The 20,948-nt window shown below is 42.9% G+C and overlaps 1 protein-coding gene across 5 annotated transcripts in view; it reads left to right on the top strand.

Moving 5' to 3' along the window:
- Positions 1–20,948, top strand: part of TRAK1 (trafficking kinesin protein 1) — a gene marked incomplete at both ends in the record, with an annotated part of 107,369 nt that overhangs the window by 46,960 nt on the left and 39,461 nt on the right. For 3 of the 5 annotated variants that reach the window (XM_080610231.1, XM_080610230.1, XM_080610229.1), the window contains one exon: positions 5,326–5,389. The exons of 1 other annotated variant lie outside the window; for it this stretch is intronic. In XM_080610231.1, coding sequence (XP_080466357.1) covers positions 5,326–5,389 — 64 coding nt within the window. Of the gene's footprint in view, positions 1–5,325; positions 5,390–13,314; positions 13,328–20,948 lie in introns of those variants that run through there. One more of the 5 variants, XM_080610233.1, reaches the window with a different exon arrangement.

Below are 20,948 nucleotides of genomic sequence, written 5' to 3'. Positions count from 1 at the left end.
CTAAATGTGCGGTCACAGGATGACTCCTGTTCCATGTTCCTTTAGACTGTGAAATGCCAGAACCTCTTCACTTCAGTAAATGAGATCCCGATTTCCAAATACCAGTCTGCCAGGCTGCACTTGAAAATGAGTTGGGCTTTTAAATAGGCCTGTTTCTATTTTCATGCTCTTTAACTGACTTTCTTTCTTTAAAGTTATTTAAACAGGGCAAATTGCAAAGTAATTGTTGTGGCAATGCCCGATTTAATGTGCAGTGTATAGGCAGACTGTACAGCTGCTCTGATGAAAAGGACTCTTGACACTGTTAATGGGGTGGGCAACTTTATCCTGAGTAGTAGCATCTGTAGGAAATAATGGAAGGATATGGTGTTATCTGAACATCCTGATGTAATGCTGTAGCCAAGAGAAGAAATGTGACCCATAGTAAATGGGATGGGAAATAATACACTGTTGCAGCTACCATGGAAATACTTCATCCATCACTGGTGCTCATTTCAAAGGATCATCCCAGAATTGGAAAAGGTTTGGAGAAGGATGCTGAGAATGACTAAGCATAGGAACACATGATTTATAGTGCCATAATGTGTAATGGCATTCTTTGAATACTTTATTTGCCAGCAGGGATGACTTGCTGCTCCTTTGTGCTCTAGCAACATGGTTCACTGCATCCTTGAATATGGTGCTACAACTTCCTTGGGAGGCCATGTTTATAAATCATAGAATCACAGAATGGTTTGTATTGGAAAGGACCTAAAGATCATCTGGTTCCAACCCCCTGCCATGAGCAGGGACACCTCACACTAGACCAGGTTGCTCCAAGCCCCGTCCAGCCTGGATGGCCAGCGCCTCAGCACCCTCACAGGGAAGAACTTCTGCTTTTATATGTATATATAACTCCCCCTGTTTCAGTTTGAACCCGTTACCCCTTGTCCCATCACTACAGTCCCTGATGAAGAGTCCCTCTCCAGCATCCTTGTAGCCCCCTTCAGACACTGGAAGCTGCTCTGAGGTCTCCACGCAGCTTCTCTTCTCCAGGCTGAACAGCCCCAATGTTCTCAGCCTGTCTCCATACGGGAGGTGCTCCAGCCCCTGATCATCCTCGTGGCCTCCTCTGGACTTACTCCAACAGCTCCATGTCCTTCTGATGCTGAGGACACCAGCACTGCACACAGTGCTGCAAGTGGGGTCTCACAAGAGCAGAGCAGAGGGGCAAAATGAATGGAGTAGATATTTTTCTCTAAACTTTCTCTTCTAACAAGGAAAGGGGTTTGTGGTTTGGGTTTGCTTTGCTTTGCTTTGGTTTGTTTTAATAACCTGGCTAATTTAGGCAGATACAGCATTGACCTGTGGCATGAATTTATTCCACCCAAAAAGGAAGGAGGAGAGGGCCAATGAGCTTTTCAAGCCAACTTTAATGCGTAATGAAGCCTCTTTGTAACCGTGGACTTAAGGAGTCCTCAGTCTAGGTGGTCACAGTTGGATACTGGGGTTCTTTATCAAGTCTATATGTTTTCCTCTGTGAGGATAATGTTGTCATGTGGAGTTTTGTATCCACAGAGGTTTGTAGAAGCTGTCCACCACAAAAATATACCATCCTGGTAAGTTTTACTTAAGATGAATGCAATACACAGCTGTAGGAAGGAAAAGCAGGGCTGCAGGGGCTGAAAGCAGGTTCTGCAAGCACACAGCTGCTTTGGTAGCCTGGTCAGGCTCCTGTATTCAACTTGAAAACCCTTCCAGCTCACGGTTTATGGAGCTACTATTTCTCATACAATTGAAGGGATGCTTGCTTCCGGATACCTGGATATACAGTATTCTGTCTGTCTGGGGTTTCTGTCTTCATGCTGGGAAGATCATACCCTCATCCTGTATTTCCAGGTCTCTTGGGGAGTACTGAAGTCATTTGACCACACAAGTGATTTTCTCCACAGGAAAATGATGCCTTTTCGGGTTACAGCAGTATGTTTCCAATCAGATCTGTAGGAAAACAGCAAGAAACCAAAAAGCCCCAAATCCCCACCTCCATTTTTATCCTGTCTCATTGAAATGGGGATGAGGAAGAAACTTCTAGCATGTTGAAGATCTCCGTTGTTTAAAATGTCAGGAGGTAAAAAGGTGAGAGTCCCTGCAGCAGTTTAAGCTGGTAGCCAGAGTTCATTCTTTATGTTTTAAACACTTGTTTCATAACATCACCAGACCAAAATTACCTTTGGGACAAAAATAATACAAGTGGAACAAATAGCTTATATGCAGAGCAATTGAGTTAATGTTGCTATAGGAACCTGTATTTTTCTCTGCCAGTATTTCAACAGTGTAGCCTTAATTGCATTTAATGGCATGAGCAGCTCTTGCTTTGTGAGTGTGCAGGCTGAGCTAGGGCAGGGGGGAGTGTCTTGACACATTCCTCTGTTCCAAGATGGCACAGTGTGAGCACAGAATGCTCACAGTTGGCAAAAATGCTTGCTCTCTTCAACATGCAGGGGAGTGTTTAAAGGTAATTGTATGAACTTTGCGTGTCCAAAGGCTTTTAGTGGCGTTTAATCCGGTGTGATTCACTAACCTGAGGTTCACATACACTTACTGTATTGCTTTCACATCAGTATTGGGCATAGCAAGAATCTAGTCAGCAAAATGAAGCCAAAAATAACACTGTCTCTGTCAAAATGAGAGAAGGTTCTGTTTTTCAGACCTTTGTTATCTCATTATATCTCTTGATTTCAAGAGGGCTAAGGTTAGCTTGATGGAAAGGCAGTGGCATAGGATAGCCTCTGTCCTCCTGGAAATAAGAATGACTTGTGCTTCTCATGTGTAAGGCTGGAAGCTGACAGGACATGGAGATTTCCTGATCTCTGGTGGGTATGGAGGGGCAGCAGCTGAAGATAACAGCCTTCATTCTGGCAGCCAAAGCTCAGGTGCAGGCTGCTCAGTTCTTGTTGACTTTGCATTTTGGTATCCTATAAATAGGAGGGAAGTGCAGGTTAAATGTGGTGGTGCCTTGATTAAGGCTGTGCTTCTTTGCTTTGAGTTTGCCTCCCAGGAATGGCAGCACTTTGTCAGCCTACAGCAGGTTAACCTGCCTACGTGGGTATTACATCCTTGCTGGCGTCTCTCCAGTATGTCCATGTCTCTTACAGTGGGGAACCCAGAACTGGACCCAGTACTGCAGATATGGCCTCACCAGTGCCAAGTAGGGGGGAATCTTGTGCATACTGACACATACTGTATTTGTTACTATATTCTAGGATGAACACAGTGATTGTTTTTTGATCTATTTATTTTATTTGCAGAATTAGAAACATTTTATTTTCCAGTGAGATCATGTACTTGCAGACAAAGGTATATTTCAATTTGGCCGTGGTCTGGAATGTTGGAGTTGAGTGAATAACATAGGCAATTGCCACTGACAGATGTGTGGCAAATGCATGAACAGATCTGTTGAAGTGTGCTTCAGCTATTAATATATACAACGGATGTGGCAATTCCCAACCTCAAAGTTACTGCAGTGATATAAGGCTTTATACCAGTAAAGCTGAAATACTAAAGTGGTAACAAAGCCAATGTGTTTTTCTCTGCATAGCTTGACTATTCCTTACCTGTTTTACAGTAAAATACAGTAAAATACTTTGCTTTATTACAGTAAAGCAAAGTGGTACCAGTCAGGGAGTAGAGTTAAGTGGTAACAACCTAGAAAAGACATGAGTGAGGATGAGCTTAACAGAAATCTGCAAAATCATGAGTGATTGGAAAGGAGAGATGAATTGAGTGTTCAGATTTCCACAGCTGAAAGCATCAAATTAGGTTTGTAAAAGTGAGCTGCAAAGCAAAAGTTGAGGGTTTCTTATCTCATGAATAGCAGATGCATGGAACTCCTTGCAGGAGAATGTTGGAAGTGCTAAAAATATACATGGCTCAGGAATAGACAGGATAAGTCCTTCAGGAGAATCTGTATCTATCTCAGGCTGTCTCTGGAGATGGAAACAATTGGAGGTTGGGAGGGCAGTTGAGGGAGGTATTGGCTAGTTCTGCCCTACCTGCCCACGGCTGTTCTTAAGAGATGGAGTCTTCAGCTAGACGAGCACCTCCTTGGTCAGACCCGCTATAGCTGTTATTAACATGTGTTGCATACAGTTTACTAAGAAAGGAGGGGAAAGTGGTGAAGAATGTATGGTGGTTATGAATCAAATGGATGTCAATCTGTTTGGTACCTGTACCTGCACAGATTCAGAAATGCTTTTTGAATTGCAGTGTTTGGCGGTGATTTAATGCCACGTGTTTGCCAGATTCTCTTCTAACAGCTTAAACACAATTTTACTGGGTGCTGCAGAAGTCTTTTCTTTCCTTTCCAAAACACTGGAAACAAACATTAACATGTTCTCTTGACAGCCTTCAGCATTTTTAGGAACAGATGAGGGAAAGTTTGTCCTGGCCCCTTGGTTTTGGCTGTGAAGCTTAGATGCCTGTTTAAAAAAAAGGTCAGTGGTTCATGGAGAGGGCAAAAAGCAGGAGCAGATTAGCTTTATTGCAGGGGGAAATATGTTGCTGCCCTGATTTTTGAGGCTTTAATTTTCTGTTTGCCACTTTTCCAATACCAGGCTGCATAAAGGATTCTATTATATCAGCCCAAACAGTGTAACAAGGCAGTAGCATAGTTTAATTTTCCATGGGGAAGGCAAGCTTTTATCAGACTCCGTGGAAGAGAGTAGTAATGGACTAGCTTTTCATCATTAATGTACTGCATGTACCCAGTGAACCGCAATGGCGTGATGCTGCTGTTCTGTGAGACAGCAGCATTGTATCGGCTTCCAGAGCAAGGATTTCAGTTTCCAGTATGGAGGAATACTTCTACTCTGTAAAGCCAGGAACAGCAAAATGCGTTTCCTTCATTTCTGCATCGCTTTTGGAGCCAGCACGTTTCCATGGCAACATGTTAGCCTGAAAAAGATGTGGAGAGCAGGGAGGAAAGGAAGGAGTTGGAAGCAGCCAGGCAGTGGTGTGTGTCCCCACGTCAGCGCATCAGCCTTTTGATAGGATGGTTATTTTAACACCCATCCCCGGCTCCTGTGCAGAGCGGCTTTATTAGAGGAGCCATCGGAGCATCTGCTTTTCCCTTCTGCAGTCTTTTTTATTTTTCTTCTTGCCAAATACACCCTCCACACCCCCCTTCTGTTTCAGTTGCAGCCTCGCTGAGGATGTGCGGCTCGTTTTCAGCTTGCTGGGAGCTTCCTTGTGCTGTGGTGTGTTGCAAAGGCAGGAAGGCATGGCTGCATTTCACTTGACCTTAGCAGCAGAGTGAAATCTCGTCTATGTTGGTGACGGATACTGACTATGCAGAAATTTATTGAAGCAGATTATTATGAACTGGACTGGTATTATGAAGAATGTACGGATGGTAAATATTTCTTTCTAGTCTCTTATTGCAGAATTTGGAGCTGTAAGACTGGAGCATTGTTATTCAGTGGTTTAAAAAATGGAATACATTGAAAAAGGCAGCAACCTGGTGTAGTGGAGATGGTGTAGTGGAGATGCCCATATCTCTGTTGCACCTCAGCATCTCTTGTGGCCATGCTACAGTAGATTGCTGTACAGCTTTCTCTCTTTCCAAGGGAGTGGCAGAGGAGCATATGTGCTATATGAGCAATCTTAGGGCAGGGGCAGTAATATTTGAACTGTTAACTGCATGTATAATAATTGAGCTGAATTTACATACTCTTACCGTAACATTCTGTATTGTTTTAAGTCTATTTTTTATGCATTCCCAGTATGCTGTAATACATACGTATTTAATGTGTTAAGCAGCAGGACGTGTTTTCTCTCTGGCTATTTGTGAAAGACATTTAAAACTGTAGCTTCTTAAAAGTGAGCAGGTTAACTTTTGAATTGGAAACATTTCAGGCTCTGGTGAGTGTTATCTTGTGGGCCTCTTGCAATTTTTCTAGTGTTTGCTTGGGCATTGATTTCTTTCACAGCATGGAATATTTTCTGATAGAAGACACATAAGGAGGGGTAAGGAGCGGCTAAAACTACTCTCTGCAAAGTGGAAAAATCAAGATTCCTTATCGATGTCACTCTGTGGTAACCTCTAAACTAAAATACAGCCTTTGGGAAAGCTGTGGTTGTATACGGATTTTATCCTGGTTGGAGAGCGTGGCTTAAACAAGATGAGTCTGAGATCATAGTGAAGCAAAGAACAGAAAGGAGTAAGGAGTGTAGGCCCAGGGGATGTATTATGTTGTATAATACAAGACATTTCATAGTGCTTTGATAACAGTATCAGAGGGGATGTGGAGAGTAAATGCGTGTGACAAAATTGGGGGGTTATGATCTTTTGGGATCTGAATCCAATCTCAGAAGCTTGTTAAACTTGGAACTTCTGTTACGTTTGTTTAGGTATTCGTGCCCAGGTGTTCAAAGAGGAAATGTGCATATTTCTTTGAAAGATCTGACCACTTAAAGTTGGATTGAACCCCTTATGTAACCTTTATCCTCTAGGTTTAACCCTAGTAAATACTGATATAATCTGTGTACTCATTAATCCGTATGATGTAACAGGCTTAGTTGGCCTGGTTTGAGATGCTTCAGATCAGACAGTTGTACTGTCATTAAAGAGCAGCAGCTGATTTCTGTGTTTTCCTGAGGTTAAATACAGATAGGTTTCCTTCTAGTGTTCTTTATTACAGTCCTCTGTGTGCCCAAAGTGTCATTGTGCAGAAGCATGGTATGCCTGAATGAGCTGAGAACTGCTTCTCAGTTTTGCCTTTAAGGTGTGTGCTGCACTGGAGAAACTATGGGAGTTCCATAGTAATGGAATAATCAGCAGGTATTCGGCAAGCATCTTGTGGGATCAGGGCCTCAGGAGCACTGTGGTGGCTGGTGTGATTCTGGGCTGCCAGGTTTTTGTGTGCTGAGCCCCTGATTATCTTTAATTATATAAATATATACAGCAATTATATATATAAATATATACTCCTGAGGAGTGCCCAGGGTACTCCTTCCCTGAGCAGAGATCTACTGAGAATCACCTAGAGCATGCTCTGGCTGGCTGCTTAGGAAGTTCTCCCCTAAGAGAAAGCAGGGTTTAATGTCTGATAGGCTCCAGTAGGTAAGGCATAATGCTTGTGTTAAGATTACTTTTTACTTTTAATTAAAATGTTATTTTTTACATGATGGAAGGATAGTGCTGTCAGTCCTGGGGTGAATGGTACTCTTACAGAGTTTCATGGAACGTTATGTGGTTTAGCTTTCTTTTGCTTTTCCCAGTCCAAGTGTGCAAGGAAGACAGGAGGTGTGGTGGAAGGCAGTCTTTGCCTTTGGTACTGGCTTACTAATTTGGGTTTAAAGCAGTATTGGTATTTCCTATTGATGGAGAAAGGTATTCTAATTGTAGTAGGAAACAAAAGGCAGTAGTAGAAAACAGAGCTTTTCCAAAAACCTGGAGCAAATGGCATGTTGTAAAAGATGCAAAACAAGTGTCTTTTGGTGTTTGGTTTCTCTACCATTTTTTGTCAATATCAGTGTCATTTGCCTGTCATTCTTTTTATACTCAGTAGAGAGTGATTGGTACTTGCAGCTCAGCTGACCTGTTTTGAGTATCTATTTTAAGATAAGATGATGCTTCATTAGCTTATTTCTCCGCTATACATGGACCTTCCGGAGCTCCTGTATATCTGTGTTCAACTGTGAATCCCACCCAGCTCAACCTTTTCGGTAACTGTAACACTGGAGGAGAGTTGGCAGCACATTGATAGTAATAGGAAACCTCACAAGATATTATCCCATTGAATTATTTTTCTGATTAAGTTATTCATATATTCTTTTGTCAGAGTCACTGGCACTCAGATTGCCATTTAAAAGGTGTAATTTCATTTGTTTTCCTTTATTTAATGATTCTTTCAGTAGTGTATAGTTTCTTGTTCTTCAAAGAGAGAAAACAAAGAAAGAACACCCTAAGGTCACACCGGGATAGAAGGTTTCAATGACTCTCACTGTTACCTCAGATGTAATGAATTCTGTATGGACTGATATAGTCATGATATCTTCAACTTGCATTTGGTGGCAGTAATTCTTTTTTAATACCTTCCGGAAGCAAATGAACAAATGCACAAAATTTACCATTTATAAATATTTACCAAGAGTTTCTGGAGTTGGAATAATGAATTAATCCCTTTTATGTAAGGTCCTCTGTAGAGTTTATTTTTGGTAAGATTAAATGGAAGTAGACAACAAAATGTCACACTCTATTTGAATCACTGCTGTTAACTAACATGACAACAAATTGAAACGTCTATAAATAGCAGTACGCTGTGCTTTTTATATCCATTTTCAGCTATCATTGTATAATATGGGTGACAGTTGTCACCTTACTTGGCATTAATGAAATATATTGTGTAGGTGGAATGGGGAGGGGGGAAAGAGCTGGCTGTGTACTTGAGTAGGGAAGTAGCTACTTTCATAGCAGACTCTGAGATTGATAGAACCAGTGATAAAAGAGGAAAAGGTGATGCTTTTGTAGGCTCTTACCTGAAAGATAACAATGTGAAAGTCTAGGTTCATGTAGGTGGGGTTTTTGTAGAGAAAAACAAATAGATTCTTGAAAGAAGAAATCTCACACAATGCAACTTGCATGACATACCCCCCCCCCCAAACTAAGCAGATAGGTAGAAACCCATAGAGATCTTTATGAATAGCCTTGTCCCACTTGTCCCTCTTTCTCTGGCCAATATTTTTCATTCTCTTAATGAACAATCCAGGTTGACTTCAGATCAAATTACTTTTCTTGTGGTTTCTTCCATTATTCATTTATTTCTAGCTGAACAACACCACACTAATGGCTGAGAGCTCATTGCCTGCAGTTCCAGGTGACTGCGTGTGTGCAATTGGTTCTCTTCTCTTTTTGCTGGCTATGACTTTCAGCAGTCTCTTGGGAGAAAACAGTGTCTTTTCCCTTTTTTCCCCCCTGCCAGTCTCATTGTGTGCCCTATTTGTCACACATGCCAAAGCTTTTAACCCCTTTTATGTTGGCCTGAACCACTTGTCTCACTCTTGGTCATTCCGGCACCCCTAACCCTGCTTTTGCTCTTCTAACTTTTAACCCCTCCCTGTATTTTCTTCCTGCTCACACTGAAATGTTTTCATATTGTGTTCTGTTTGCAGTTCCTGTTTGGAGCTTCTGTGTTCTGTTTTTCACTGTGCTGATTATCAGCAAGCTCTTGAACTTTCTTTTAGCTGAACAATAATTAACAATGTTAATGCTTGTTCTCCTTGACCTCTCCTCCACTTAGAGAATGATCTCTTATGCTTGCACATATTAGCATGCCTTCACAGATGCGAGACTGTTTCCATTAAGGTAGCATTAGCAGAATATTTCATAGTCCTTGCTGCACCTCTTCAGGAGTTCTTGGTTCTCCTTTTTCTTCTCTGTGCACTTTATTTACGGGTAACCTTGCAAGCCTTCACAGTGTGGAGAGCTTGGCTGATGAAGGACTGTTTTCCATGAGTTGTGCTGATTAGCTCCTTTTGTCTCCATCCCTGTGGACGGAGTAACTCTGGGGTTACTCTGGATGCTGACTGTGGTATGCCATCTAAACCTGTAGATACCATACAAATGCCTGCAGTGTGCAATCTCTGGAACAGCCCTTGCTCTATAGGTATGCAGCTAAAATTCTCATTCGGGTTGTTCTTGTTTTGCTTCTATGGCCTTTATCGCTATATTCAATAAATACGGTTGCACCTTGCTTATGTTCATGTAATCATTGATACCATTTTCCTAGTTTTCTGCTTTTTGCCATGTCTCTTCTTTATTCCTCCATTGACTTTGTTCTTTATGCAGTCAAACCTAAGCTACTTTCATGTTGCTTTATGTGGCTTACATTTCAGTATAGAGGTATTTTTCCTCTTTATTCTGCTCAGCTGCCAAATTTCCAGGTGAGCATTTTCCCACTTCATCCCATTCGATGCCTTTCTGCAACAGTAATGTGCTGTCCTTTTGGGGAAGTGGCAAAGGTAATTTGGGTAAGACTATTTGAAAGAGTGGGAAATGTGCAGAACCTGTACAGATTTGAACATGCAACTTTGCTTGACTGTAAATCAGAATAGGAAGCATGTGTTCAATGCCCAGTTTATCCCCCACCCTGAAAAGCTCACCCCAAACTACCCACATTTCTTCATCAACACGTTTTAAATCCAAGCGCTGCTGTTTCAGCTGCTGTTTTTAGGACTTGTTTGCTAACAGAGAATCTCTTTGTTCTAAATGCAGTATTGTTGTTACTGATTAGTTATGGTCCAAATGAATGTGGCTAATTGTGCAAAAGTCTAGATGTTTTTATTGATAAGGGAAGGTCAAAATGATATGAATACCTTGGAGTTCCTTGGAAACACTGAGTCAGGATCTGAGGGTTTGTTTGTATTGTGTCTAGCCTCACCCTTCTTCAAACTATCTCCCAATTTGTGCGTTTCCTGTTTGATTGTCAAGTTGCTGAAAGCAGGCTGTACCTTCGTACAGGCATTGTATGAGAGGATGTGTGTTTTCAGCATTGCAACTTGCTTAGCAAGCTTCCTGAAAGGAGTTCAATGTTTTTAGCCACTAATTCAGAGTGGTGATAGCAGCAAATGTGCCAAATTCACTTTGCAGTGGCAACCAATCAAAGTGAATGTTTGTTCTGGTATATTCTTCAAGTTCCTGAGTACGTATTTACAGCAAGTAATAAAAATCTCTTTTGAATCTTTCCTGATGTTTTCAGAACCATATACCATTTAGCTCCCCCTCCTTCATAGCTGCTTATTGTTTGGTATCTGTCTGAAACCTGGCTCTTAATCTTTAGCAAGCAAATATTCCAGCACCACTAAAAGGACTTAATGCAGAATGGCACTACAAATGGGTTGATAGCGTGAGGGTGGGGTTAACATTCCTTCTCCACCCATTATGAATTTGTATCAGCATTTATCTTGTGCTGATATCAAAATAGAGATTATAATGCTTACCTTTCAGCTTTTGAATGTCAGAGTCCTTCTGTGTGGCATGAGTTGACATGAGTCACAGGTCAGAAGTCAACTTGTGAGAAGATGCCCTACTCTCATTATATTGTTGTGTACATCATTAAAACCAGAGTATGTCAACAAGGTTGGCAGAGGTTGACTTTTCCATCCCTAATCTTTAAAAGGTGCTTTTTGCTTTCTTTTAAAATGATTTATTTTAGTTCCTTTCTGAATTTCCATTCTCTAGCTATTGCTGAAATGTGGTGAATTGACACTGGATGGCATGTAGGTACTTAAAACTCTCACTGTCTGTTTTATGCATTATTTTTTTAAGAGTTTTGATTCACTGCTAAATGGCAGAAATGAAGACACAGGAAAGCCCTGAGGAATCAGAAACTGGAACATTATGACTAAAATGACATCTTTTATTGTCATGATATGGGGAGAAAGGGACAATCCCATTTTTTCCCTATCTGAGCTCTTGAGGCTAGTGCTGCCGCTGAACATTGCAGTTAATTTTGGCAGTCAAAGGTCTAGTTGTTAAGTTTGAGTAGTAAGATCTTTATTCAGAAGTGAGTGTTCCTTTCCTCAGCAAGCACTTAAGTGTGTTTCATATTCTTTGGCTATTGTTTATATAAACATGTTATGTTGTTTGCATGTAAATATCAAGAGTTTAAAACTTAAACCAGAGTAAGTCATTGTGATTATATAAAACTGGTTCCTTCCTCTCTCTTACTACCTCATACTTTCACACCACTAGAGAGTGATAGAATCACAGCCTGGTTTGGGTTGGAAGGGACCTTAAAGCTCATCCAGTTCCAACCCCTGCCACCTTCCGCTGGACCAGCTCGGTCCAAGCCCCTGTGTCCAACCTGTCCTTGAACACTGCCAGGGATGGGGCAGCCACAGCTTCTCTGGGCACCCTGTGCCAGCGCCTCAGCACCCTCACAGGGAAGAGCTTCTGCCTAAGAGCTCATCTCAATCTCCCCTCTGGCAAGTTAAAACCATTCCCCTTTTCCGGATCCATACAGGCCCTCATCCAAAGCCCTTCTCCAGGTGCTTTGTCAGCTCCTTGGTAGCAGAGAAATTGTACATGACTTAACTGTTCTGCTGGCTTGTCATGTTTGTCCGCCTGCCTCCTTAGCAGTTCTGTCCCTTCAGAAGGTGATGAGCTGCCTTTGCCTTGCAGTGCTTCCACTTCGCCTTGTGACGCAGATAGGAATGCTTTCTGCCAGCAGCAAAGGGCATCTGTTTGCCATTGGAAGCGAAGGAGGCAACTTGGCAAGCATTAGATTTCTATAGCTGCAGAAGGTTAAATAAGAAAGTTAACCTTCTCTGTGTGTGTAACAAAGTTTAGCAAACACAACTGGTTGGAAACCAAGAGCACAAGGAGTTCTGTTTGTTGTTGAGCAAAGAAGAGATACGTACACCCTTGAAAATGTACTGGGTTGCATATGTGAAGTACTTGGTTTCCCACAGCAAAAAGAAGAACAAAGATGACTGTGGAAAACATGGTGTTTGACAGCTGATATGTCACTTAAATGCTTCGTAAAGCACAATCTTTTTGTAAGAGCAATAAAAAAAGCTCCCTTTCCCCAGGCTAATTCTTCACCCCTGGTTTCTGTGTGTTGGTGGATGCTGCAGAACAGCCTCAGCTCTCAGGATCTCTGTGCTGGGTGGGATTGGCATGTACAGTCCCAGGCTGTTCACTGCTCCTGTGAAATCTTGTTTCTTGCAGCATTAGGCAACCTGAGAGGTGATTTAGGTCTGTGAAGGTGCACACCCTTCAGAGGTGTGACAGTTGGAGGCTGGTCCAGCTTCCGTGTGGCTGAGGCACTTGTAGGAAGCTACCACAGTGCTTGGAAGAGCAGGGGCAGAGGAGACAGGACCTTGGTGATGTGAGGAGTTCCAAGGACAGGGCTTTCAGCCCACCTATTTGTTTGAAATATGGTAGTGGAGCTGTTGAGCACAAACTGGCTACCCTCAGAGCTGGTATGAGGAACAGCATTCATCTTGTAGTAATTATTAGGCAGATGGTCTCTTCCCTCCTCCACCCCATCTGTACGATACAAAGCTGTTGTGCTAAGAACGAATACTCAGTCGCTCAGGAGCTCCCGGGCTGAGCATGTGAGTGAGGAAGGATGGTATCCTGCTTTGTGGAGACCTGGCTTTGCTCTCGCCAGAAATACAGCCTCCAAGGGAATGATTTCCCATCTCCTGTGAGACTGAGGCATCGTGTCTGGGATAATTTCAGCAATGTCAGTAAACGAAGAAGAAAGCTTTGAATATGACTATGAAAAGGAGAATGAGAGAGAACGCACATGTAACAGGCAGAGCCTTGACATCTTGGAAGAAGGTACTTTTCACCTTTGGGTTTTATGCTTCTATGTTAGTAGCACATGGCAACTGACTTGAGTGATGTTTCTGATTTAAATGTACTAAATTTCACAATTTCTTTTAATGTGGAGCTGGTACATGCAAATCAAATACTAAGAAAATACATGAATAGGATGAATCTTTATGTACTTTAAATAAGAAATACGTGATCAACTGATGTAGGCTATAATACCTTGTTTTATAATGAAACTGCATTTGCCATTGTAGTGCATTTTTTGTATCTACATCTCGTGTGTGTGTGTGTGTGTGTGTGTTATGAAACTGTCTGTATTAGGTTGTCATTCCCAACCGGTACTTCTAAAAATGAATAGAACTACAGAGCAACAATTTTGTCACATAGAAATAACCTAAATTTGGGGTCTTGTGACTTACCCTTTCAACAAAACAACCCCCAAATCTTGTCATACTTGTGGAAATAGTGGACATCTGCAGTACTGGAGACAGCTGGCCCGTTAGGGTGGGAATGTGAATGTGCATGCGCTGAAAATCCTCCTGCACAACTGCTGTCTACAGAGTGCACCCATTCAGGGGCTGCTCCCAGCAAGCTTTTTCAGGGGTTCAGGTACTAAAAGCTAACTGCACCGTTGATGCTATTTCATAGGCTGTAAATTTAGCTATAAAATATGTGGTAGAGAACTGGTGCTTCCAAATACACTCTCATAAAGCCTGGAATGTGACCTGCTGTGAATTTACACCTCCTGGGAAAGCTGGGTCTGAAGCCTCACTGAAAACATGCTCTTTGAATCATGTTGCATAGAGTTTTCCTGTAAAGACTTCCTCAGAATCAAATATTCCATCTGGATGTCAGTCATAGTAAATTATCCATCTCTCCTGTTGTGGGTCTCTGAAGGACTCTGAGGTAACTTGTGTGTCTGCGCAAAATAGGATGGTGTTGGAGAGAATACTGGTGAAAGGAAGCTTTAGGGATTGGAGCGGGGAGGAAATACAAAGAGAGGCAAACCCACATTGGTTTTGAAACACAGATCATGTGGTTCTTACTCTTCCTGCTGACTTTACCTTTCATCCAGGTCTACGTACAGTCTGAAGCTGTTCTTGTTGATTTAGAGGGAGGAAAAAATGGTTTTGTTCCATCTGGGATAAATTTAGCCCTGTCTTTCTACAGTATCTTCCCCTTGGAAGCTCAGCATGTATCAGAAATGCCTTCTCTCCTCCACCTATACATTCAGGTCACCTACACACAGAGTCTAGTAGTGACACATGCACTAAAATTATATGTGGAATTTCTCTGTATCTATGCACGTGGGTGCACTTATAAATGATAGTATTTCTCTTGAGGATGAGTCAGTCCATTCTGTAAGTAAAGCAGTTGGAAGCACCATTATGTAGCTTCTTCATGCTGAGCAAAAGAAACATTTTAGCCATATCTGGCTGTAAATCTGATACCAGAAATAGAAAGTCTGTGAGAATATGCTTCCTTTTAACCTTCTATAGTTATTGAAAATAAGGGAATAAAGACTGTGATTATGATTCTTCAACTGTTTAGCCCATTCCATATGCAGAATGTGTACTCACTGCTAGTCTGTTATTTCCATGGTCATTTAGGTCCTGTGACTGTGCTCAGACTAGTTTCTATAACAGGACTAAAGTGCAATATCACACCCTTTCTTTATAAGGGTAGAAAGGAGCATCCTGCAAAGTACTGACCCAACAGCCTCACCTCTGTGCCTGGGAAGATCATGGATCAGATTCTTCTAGGAGCCATGCTGAGGCACACAGAAGTCAGGGAGGAGGTTTCAGACAGCTACTGTGGCTTCACCAAGGGCAAGTCCTGCCTGACCAACCTAGTGGCCTTTTATGATGGAGTGACTACATCAGTGGACAAGGGAAGGGCTATGGGTGTTGTCTGACTGGACTTTTGTAAAGCCTTTGACACAGTCCCCTACAACATACTGTGAGGGTAGTGAGGCCCTGGCACAGGCTGCCCAAAGAAGTGGTAAGTGTTCCATCCCTGGCAGTGTTCAAGGCCAGGCTGGACAGAGCTTTGGGCGACATGGTCTAGTGTGAGGTGTCCCTGCCCATGACAGGGGGTTGGAACTGGATGATCTTAAGGTCCTTTGCAAACCAATCTAGTCTATGATTCTGTGATTCTAACATCCTGCCCTCTAAACTGGAGTGAGATGGATTTCATGGGTGGATTATTTGGTAAGGAATTGGCTAGATGGTCACATCCAGAGAGTAGTGGTCAATGGCTCAATGTCTGGATGGAGATCAGTGATGAGTAGTGTGCCTCAGGGGTCCATACTGGAACCAGTACTGATTAATATCTTCAGCAATGACCTAATGTGATCAAGGGCACCCTCAGCAGGTTTACAGATGACACCAAGCTGAGTGGTGCAGTTGACACACCAAGGGACATGATGTCATCCAGAGGGACCTGGGGAAGATTGAGAAGTGGGCACATGAGAACTTCTTGAGGGTCAACATGGCCAAGTGCAGGGTCCTGCATGTGGGCTGGGACAACCCTGGTATCAATACAGGCTGGGGGATGGAAGGGTTGAGAGCAGCCCTGGGGAGAAGGACTTGGGGGTGCTGGTGGATGAAAGGCTGGACGTGAACGGGCAACATGCACTTGCAGCTCAGAACACCAACTGTGTCCAGGGCTGCATCAAAAGCAGCGTGGCCAGCAGGTCAAGGGAGGTAATTCTTTTAATCTACTCCACTCTGGTGAGACCTTCCTGCAGTCCTGTGTCCAGCTCTGGAGTCTTCAGTACAGGAAAGACGTGGACCTGTTGGAGAGGGTCAAGAGGAGTGCCACAGAAATGATCAGGTGGATGGAACACGTCTGCTGTGAGGAAAGGCTGAGAGAGTTGGGGTTGTTCAGCCTGGAGAAGAGAAGGCTCCAGGGAGACCTTATTGCAGCTTTTCAATACTTAAAAAGGGCCTATAAGAAAGATGAGGAGACTTTTTATCAAGCCCTGTTGCCACAGGATGATGGGTGATGGTTTTAACCTAAAAGAGGGAGGTTGGGGCTGGATGTGAGGAAGAAATTCTGTACAATGAGGGTGGTAAAACACTGGCACAGGTTGCCCAAAGAGGTGGTGGATGAACCATCCCTGGAGACATCCCAGGCCAGGCTGGATGTGGTTCTGGGCACCCTGATCCAGTTCAGGATGTCCCTGCTCATTGCAGGAGGTTGGACTAGATGAGCTTTGAGGGTCTCTTCCAACCCAAACCATTCTATGAGTCTATGATTCTAGAGCCTCTATCACAGAACTAGCTTTACTCTTGGCAGCGTGACAGAATGGGTTCTCTTGATAAGGGAAACACCTTCATAAGGATCTAGGCAGGACAGTCCTAGAGTCAGTGCCTTGCTTTGGAGTTGTAAGTGTGCCTAACAGCCACTTGTCCACTCTTGATAAGCTGATCTTTGAGCTGACTGCAGTGAAACTTTGTGCAGGGGTATCTGTTGATAGTGTGTACGTGGTTGTTGCTGATAAAATACCTGAGCTGGGAAAGGGCAGCCTGAAGTTTTCTTTGGTAAATGATTTGTTGGGTCAGCTAATTCTGAAACTGGGCTGTGTTTTGATTCTTGTTTTTGCAGGTGGGACAGGAAAAGGCTATTACCTGCTTAGGACCTGCAGTGGCAACCAGTCATTGCTATTTCAATTTACTAATGTATTAGATTGAGTCTTCCTTATCTAAAGTAACAGGTGAATGCAAGCTAAGAATATAGCTTAATTAAAAACAACCCTCTTGTGATCCCTCTTAAAATCTCAAATTCAGACATTCCAGGGGTCTAACTTTGAGAAAATGTAAAATACCTGGTGTATCTTACTAAGATATTGAGTAGAGGCCTTACAGGTCTCTGGAATCTGTAATCACTAAAGCAGAGCAAATGAAGCCTGGTAGGTCTTGAAAGCTTTGGCACAGCCAGTCCGCCCCAAGGAGCTGCAGTAGGAAAAGATCGTGTATTTAAGAGAGGGAGACAGTTAGTTGTAACTTCATTTTAGGATTTTTGGAAAGGCTTACAGTCCAGATCCTCGTTTAAGCTTTGCACCCATTCATTAGTTGCAAGGAGGCAGTCTGGCCTTTTGTTGACAAGAAAAGGATGGAAGAGAATGTCAAGACAGTAATTCAATAGCTAGTGATCAAAAAAAGGATTTTTCTGCACTTCTAACAGCAGAGCTATGCTGAGCTGTATCAGTAAATGGTGTTTGCATTAAGGTGATGGCGAGTTCTCTCCAGGTGCTTTTCCTTGTCTCCTTATTTTCCCTTTGTGACTGTATTTTCCAAGTTACCACATTTCATCTGTGTTTCTGCTAACAGAAGGACTAATTGTGTGATGTTCTTGTTGATGTTTCCTTTAACTTGATTCTTCATTCATTGCAAGAAAATTCAATGCAGTTCATGGCCTGCTTAGAGGAAGTACTTTGAAATGGATGAGTGTTCAGGAATAAGCTTTAGGAAGGAAATAAAGGTTTTTTCCCAAACCTGAGATTAGGAGATAACATGGGTTCGTATTTGAGGCCTTAGTATTGGATTTACTAAGCTCTTTGAATACCGTATGAGAAAAATGGCAGCAAACAAACACTCTTCAAGCCATAGCTTAAATGGCAAGATAAAATCTTCTTCTAGAAGAATCAGTAACTGCGCTGTAATATTAAAAGGTTAATTTGCAAACTGTGCCATTGTAATCACAGTAACCCAGGCTGTAACATTCAAAAGAGAAAAAAAATCTGTTGGCATTTTCTGTTTAACTTATGGTGGTTATTTTCCATAGAATCATAGAGTCACACAATGGTTTGTGTTGGAAAGGACCTTAAAGCTCATCCAGTTCCAACCCCCTGCCATGGGCAGGGACACCTTCCACTAGACCAGGTTGCTCCAAGCCCCATCCAACCTGGTCTTGAACACTGCTGGGGATGGGGCAGCCACAGCTCCTCTGGGCACCCTGTGCCAGCGCCTCAGCACCCTCACAGGGAAGAGCTTCTGCCTTAGATCTAACCTGAACTTGCCCTGTTTCAGTTTGAACCCATCACCCCTTGTCCTATCGCTACAGTCCCTGATGAAGAGTCCCTCTCCAGCATCCTTGTAGCCCCCTTCAGACACTGGAAGCTGCTCTGAGGTCTCCACACAGCTTCTCTTCTCCAGGCTGAACTCAGTCAGTACTTGCTGACTATGTGTTGCTCACAACATTCTGTTCTTCCCACCTCCTCCATGGAGCTCACCCACAGTGTGACATGACAGTTGTGAAGCAGTTGGTGTTCTGTGACCACTCTTTGTCCTCTAAGCAGGGTCAGAGCCACCCGCTGAGCTCCTGGGCTGCCTTCTGGAGGCACTGGCCTGCTCCCGTGCTTGGGGAGCAGGGGAGAGGCTGGAGGAAGTGCTGGTCCTGTTCACATTTGGCCTTCTAGCACGTCTCAGGAGCACATTGTTGCATCTCAAGTGACAGGAATCTCTGAAGCTCTTCAGGTTCTCTTAGGGCTGTCTCAGGCAGGGCTGTGACAGGCAGCAGTAGACCTGAAGACTCTGCCTCAGTTTAGGTAAGGCTGTCAAAACCTCCTCTTTAGAGGAGGAGAAGGTACCATGTTTGTCTTTAAACATGTAAAATCTTTCTGGTCTGGGTCAGAACCAGAGCCAGCAGACATTTTTGGTATAATTTGAAAGGGGATATACATAATATGGCACAGTTTGAGAATTCCCCGTGTACTTGGCTCGAGTCAGTGTAGTGTTCACGGTAACCAGAGCCAGAGCAATAACTATTAATGGCTCTAGAACTGGAGCTGTGATTTTTAGAAAGTGCTTTATCCTCAGCCTGCAGAAATAGCCTGTCAGAAATGAAACCAATGTAAGCTGAGGAATCTGAGTCCGCCAGGGCCTCTAAGGTTTGCTGGCAGTAAGGAGCACGACTGGTCAGTCAGTGTTCCTGTGTTCCATACACTTCAGTGCATGACATTTAGGATGTGATGCACTTGCCATTGTATCTTCAGTGTTTGGACAGAGCTCTAAGCAGAGCAGAAGGTAGACAGAAGCTATTTCTGAGGCAGGGCTTCATGACTGATCGGGAATGTAATAGCCTTGCCATAGTTAAAGGCTTGAGGTAGGGAGCTGTTATGAAACAAAGCAATGATCCCTGCTGCCACCTTGCCAGTAAGAAGCATCAGTATTAGAATTGCCAGAGATCTCTGGTCCATGAACAGTGTTCCCTTACCCTGATGTACTTTCTGAGGAAATAAATGTTGGTACTAGGGAAATCCCCATGCACTAGGGCCTTCCTGTTGAATGCTATCATTATACACATCAGTATTATTTGCCCCAAAAGTGGAACTTTACCATAACATCTTTACCCCCTTCTGTTTCCTAGTAGCTGGAAATAGACGGGAAGAGGAGCAGTGGGAGGTGGGCTTTCCTTTTCAGCCATGGCTGCTCTCTTGTAGTTCTTTAGTTTGTCCCTCACTGATAGGTCTCAAAAACGAAGAGGAGGGATGCAGGGAGCAGGGGCAGCCTTCCCTTCCCTTGGTATTTCATGTTCCTGAAAACACACTTTTCCTCTAAGCAGCATGCTAGATGGCTCTTTCATGGAGCAAATCAGGAAGGTCCTTGAGCATCTTCAGCTTGGGAATCAATCAGTTCCGAGCTCTCAGCCTTAAAGAAGCTTCCAGTCAGATGCTGCAATAAATAGATGACGAGAAATAAACTCAGAGTACATCCTTTCAGCTGTACTTACATTGGGAAAAAGAGGGATCTGAGTAAATTTGCAAGCTGTTAGAGGGTTTTAGGGTGGTGCTGGATACTTTAAAGCAGAGGAAATACTTGATCTGAGTAGCATTTAGTCATTTCTGTCTTTGGATGTTAAAACCAAACCAACACAAACCCCACAAATACGTGGACCCGCACATATGTCCCTGGTAGCATGTATTTAATGATGCTATGAAAATAATGTGTCAGGAGCATTCTCTGTTCTTTGTTTCCTGTTTTGAATCTGTAGCATCAGTTTCAAAGCAGATAGCAAAACACAATTTCTAAATCTCTTTCTGGAATTCTCTGGTCCCTCCATTTGATGTAGACTTTTCTGTATAATTCTTTCTTTCTTGTCTAACACCCTTCTCAATAAACTGAGAGGTACAAAACATATTTGATGTTTGCACACATCCATGCCTTTAGACACTATGCTTCCTATCGCCCTCAAGCAAAATAGTACTGATTTGCAAGTGAGAAAAGGAGGTCAGTAAATTGGCACTGTCCTTCATTTGCTCTCATTTTGTCTTTACAGTGGTGTCAGTTGTACTCATCAGAGACTCCAGCAGGCTGGAAACCTACTATGCAGAATCCATTAGAGATAGGGAGTTTGTGGGGATTTTTCCCCTCCATACTGCATTGATCAGAGCTCAAAATGATTATTTAAAGTAGTTTGTCTTTTTCACCTGTATATTTTTTGAACACTAAGGAAATAAAAATCCCTACACCAGTAATTGGCCATATGTTACCTTGTAATCTGTGGAGGCTGAATAACTACATACTTAGCAGATTTGAGGTTTTTTTAATGCTTTTCAATTGCTTTCTTTCCCCTTGCTTTTCACCTTCTCTTCCCCCCAAAGCCTTGGTTCTGACGGATGGAG

The sequence above is a fragment of the Psittacula echo genome (assembly GCF_963264785.1).
Source record: "Psittacula echo genome assembly, chromosome: 2".
Taxonomy (NCBI): Eukaryota; Metazoa; Chordata; class Aves; order Psittaciformes; family Psittacidae; genus Psittacula; species Psittacula echo.
The sequence above is the reverse complement of the archived record's forward strand: the minus strand, read 5'-3'. Positions and strand labels throughout refer to the sequence as shown.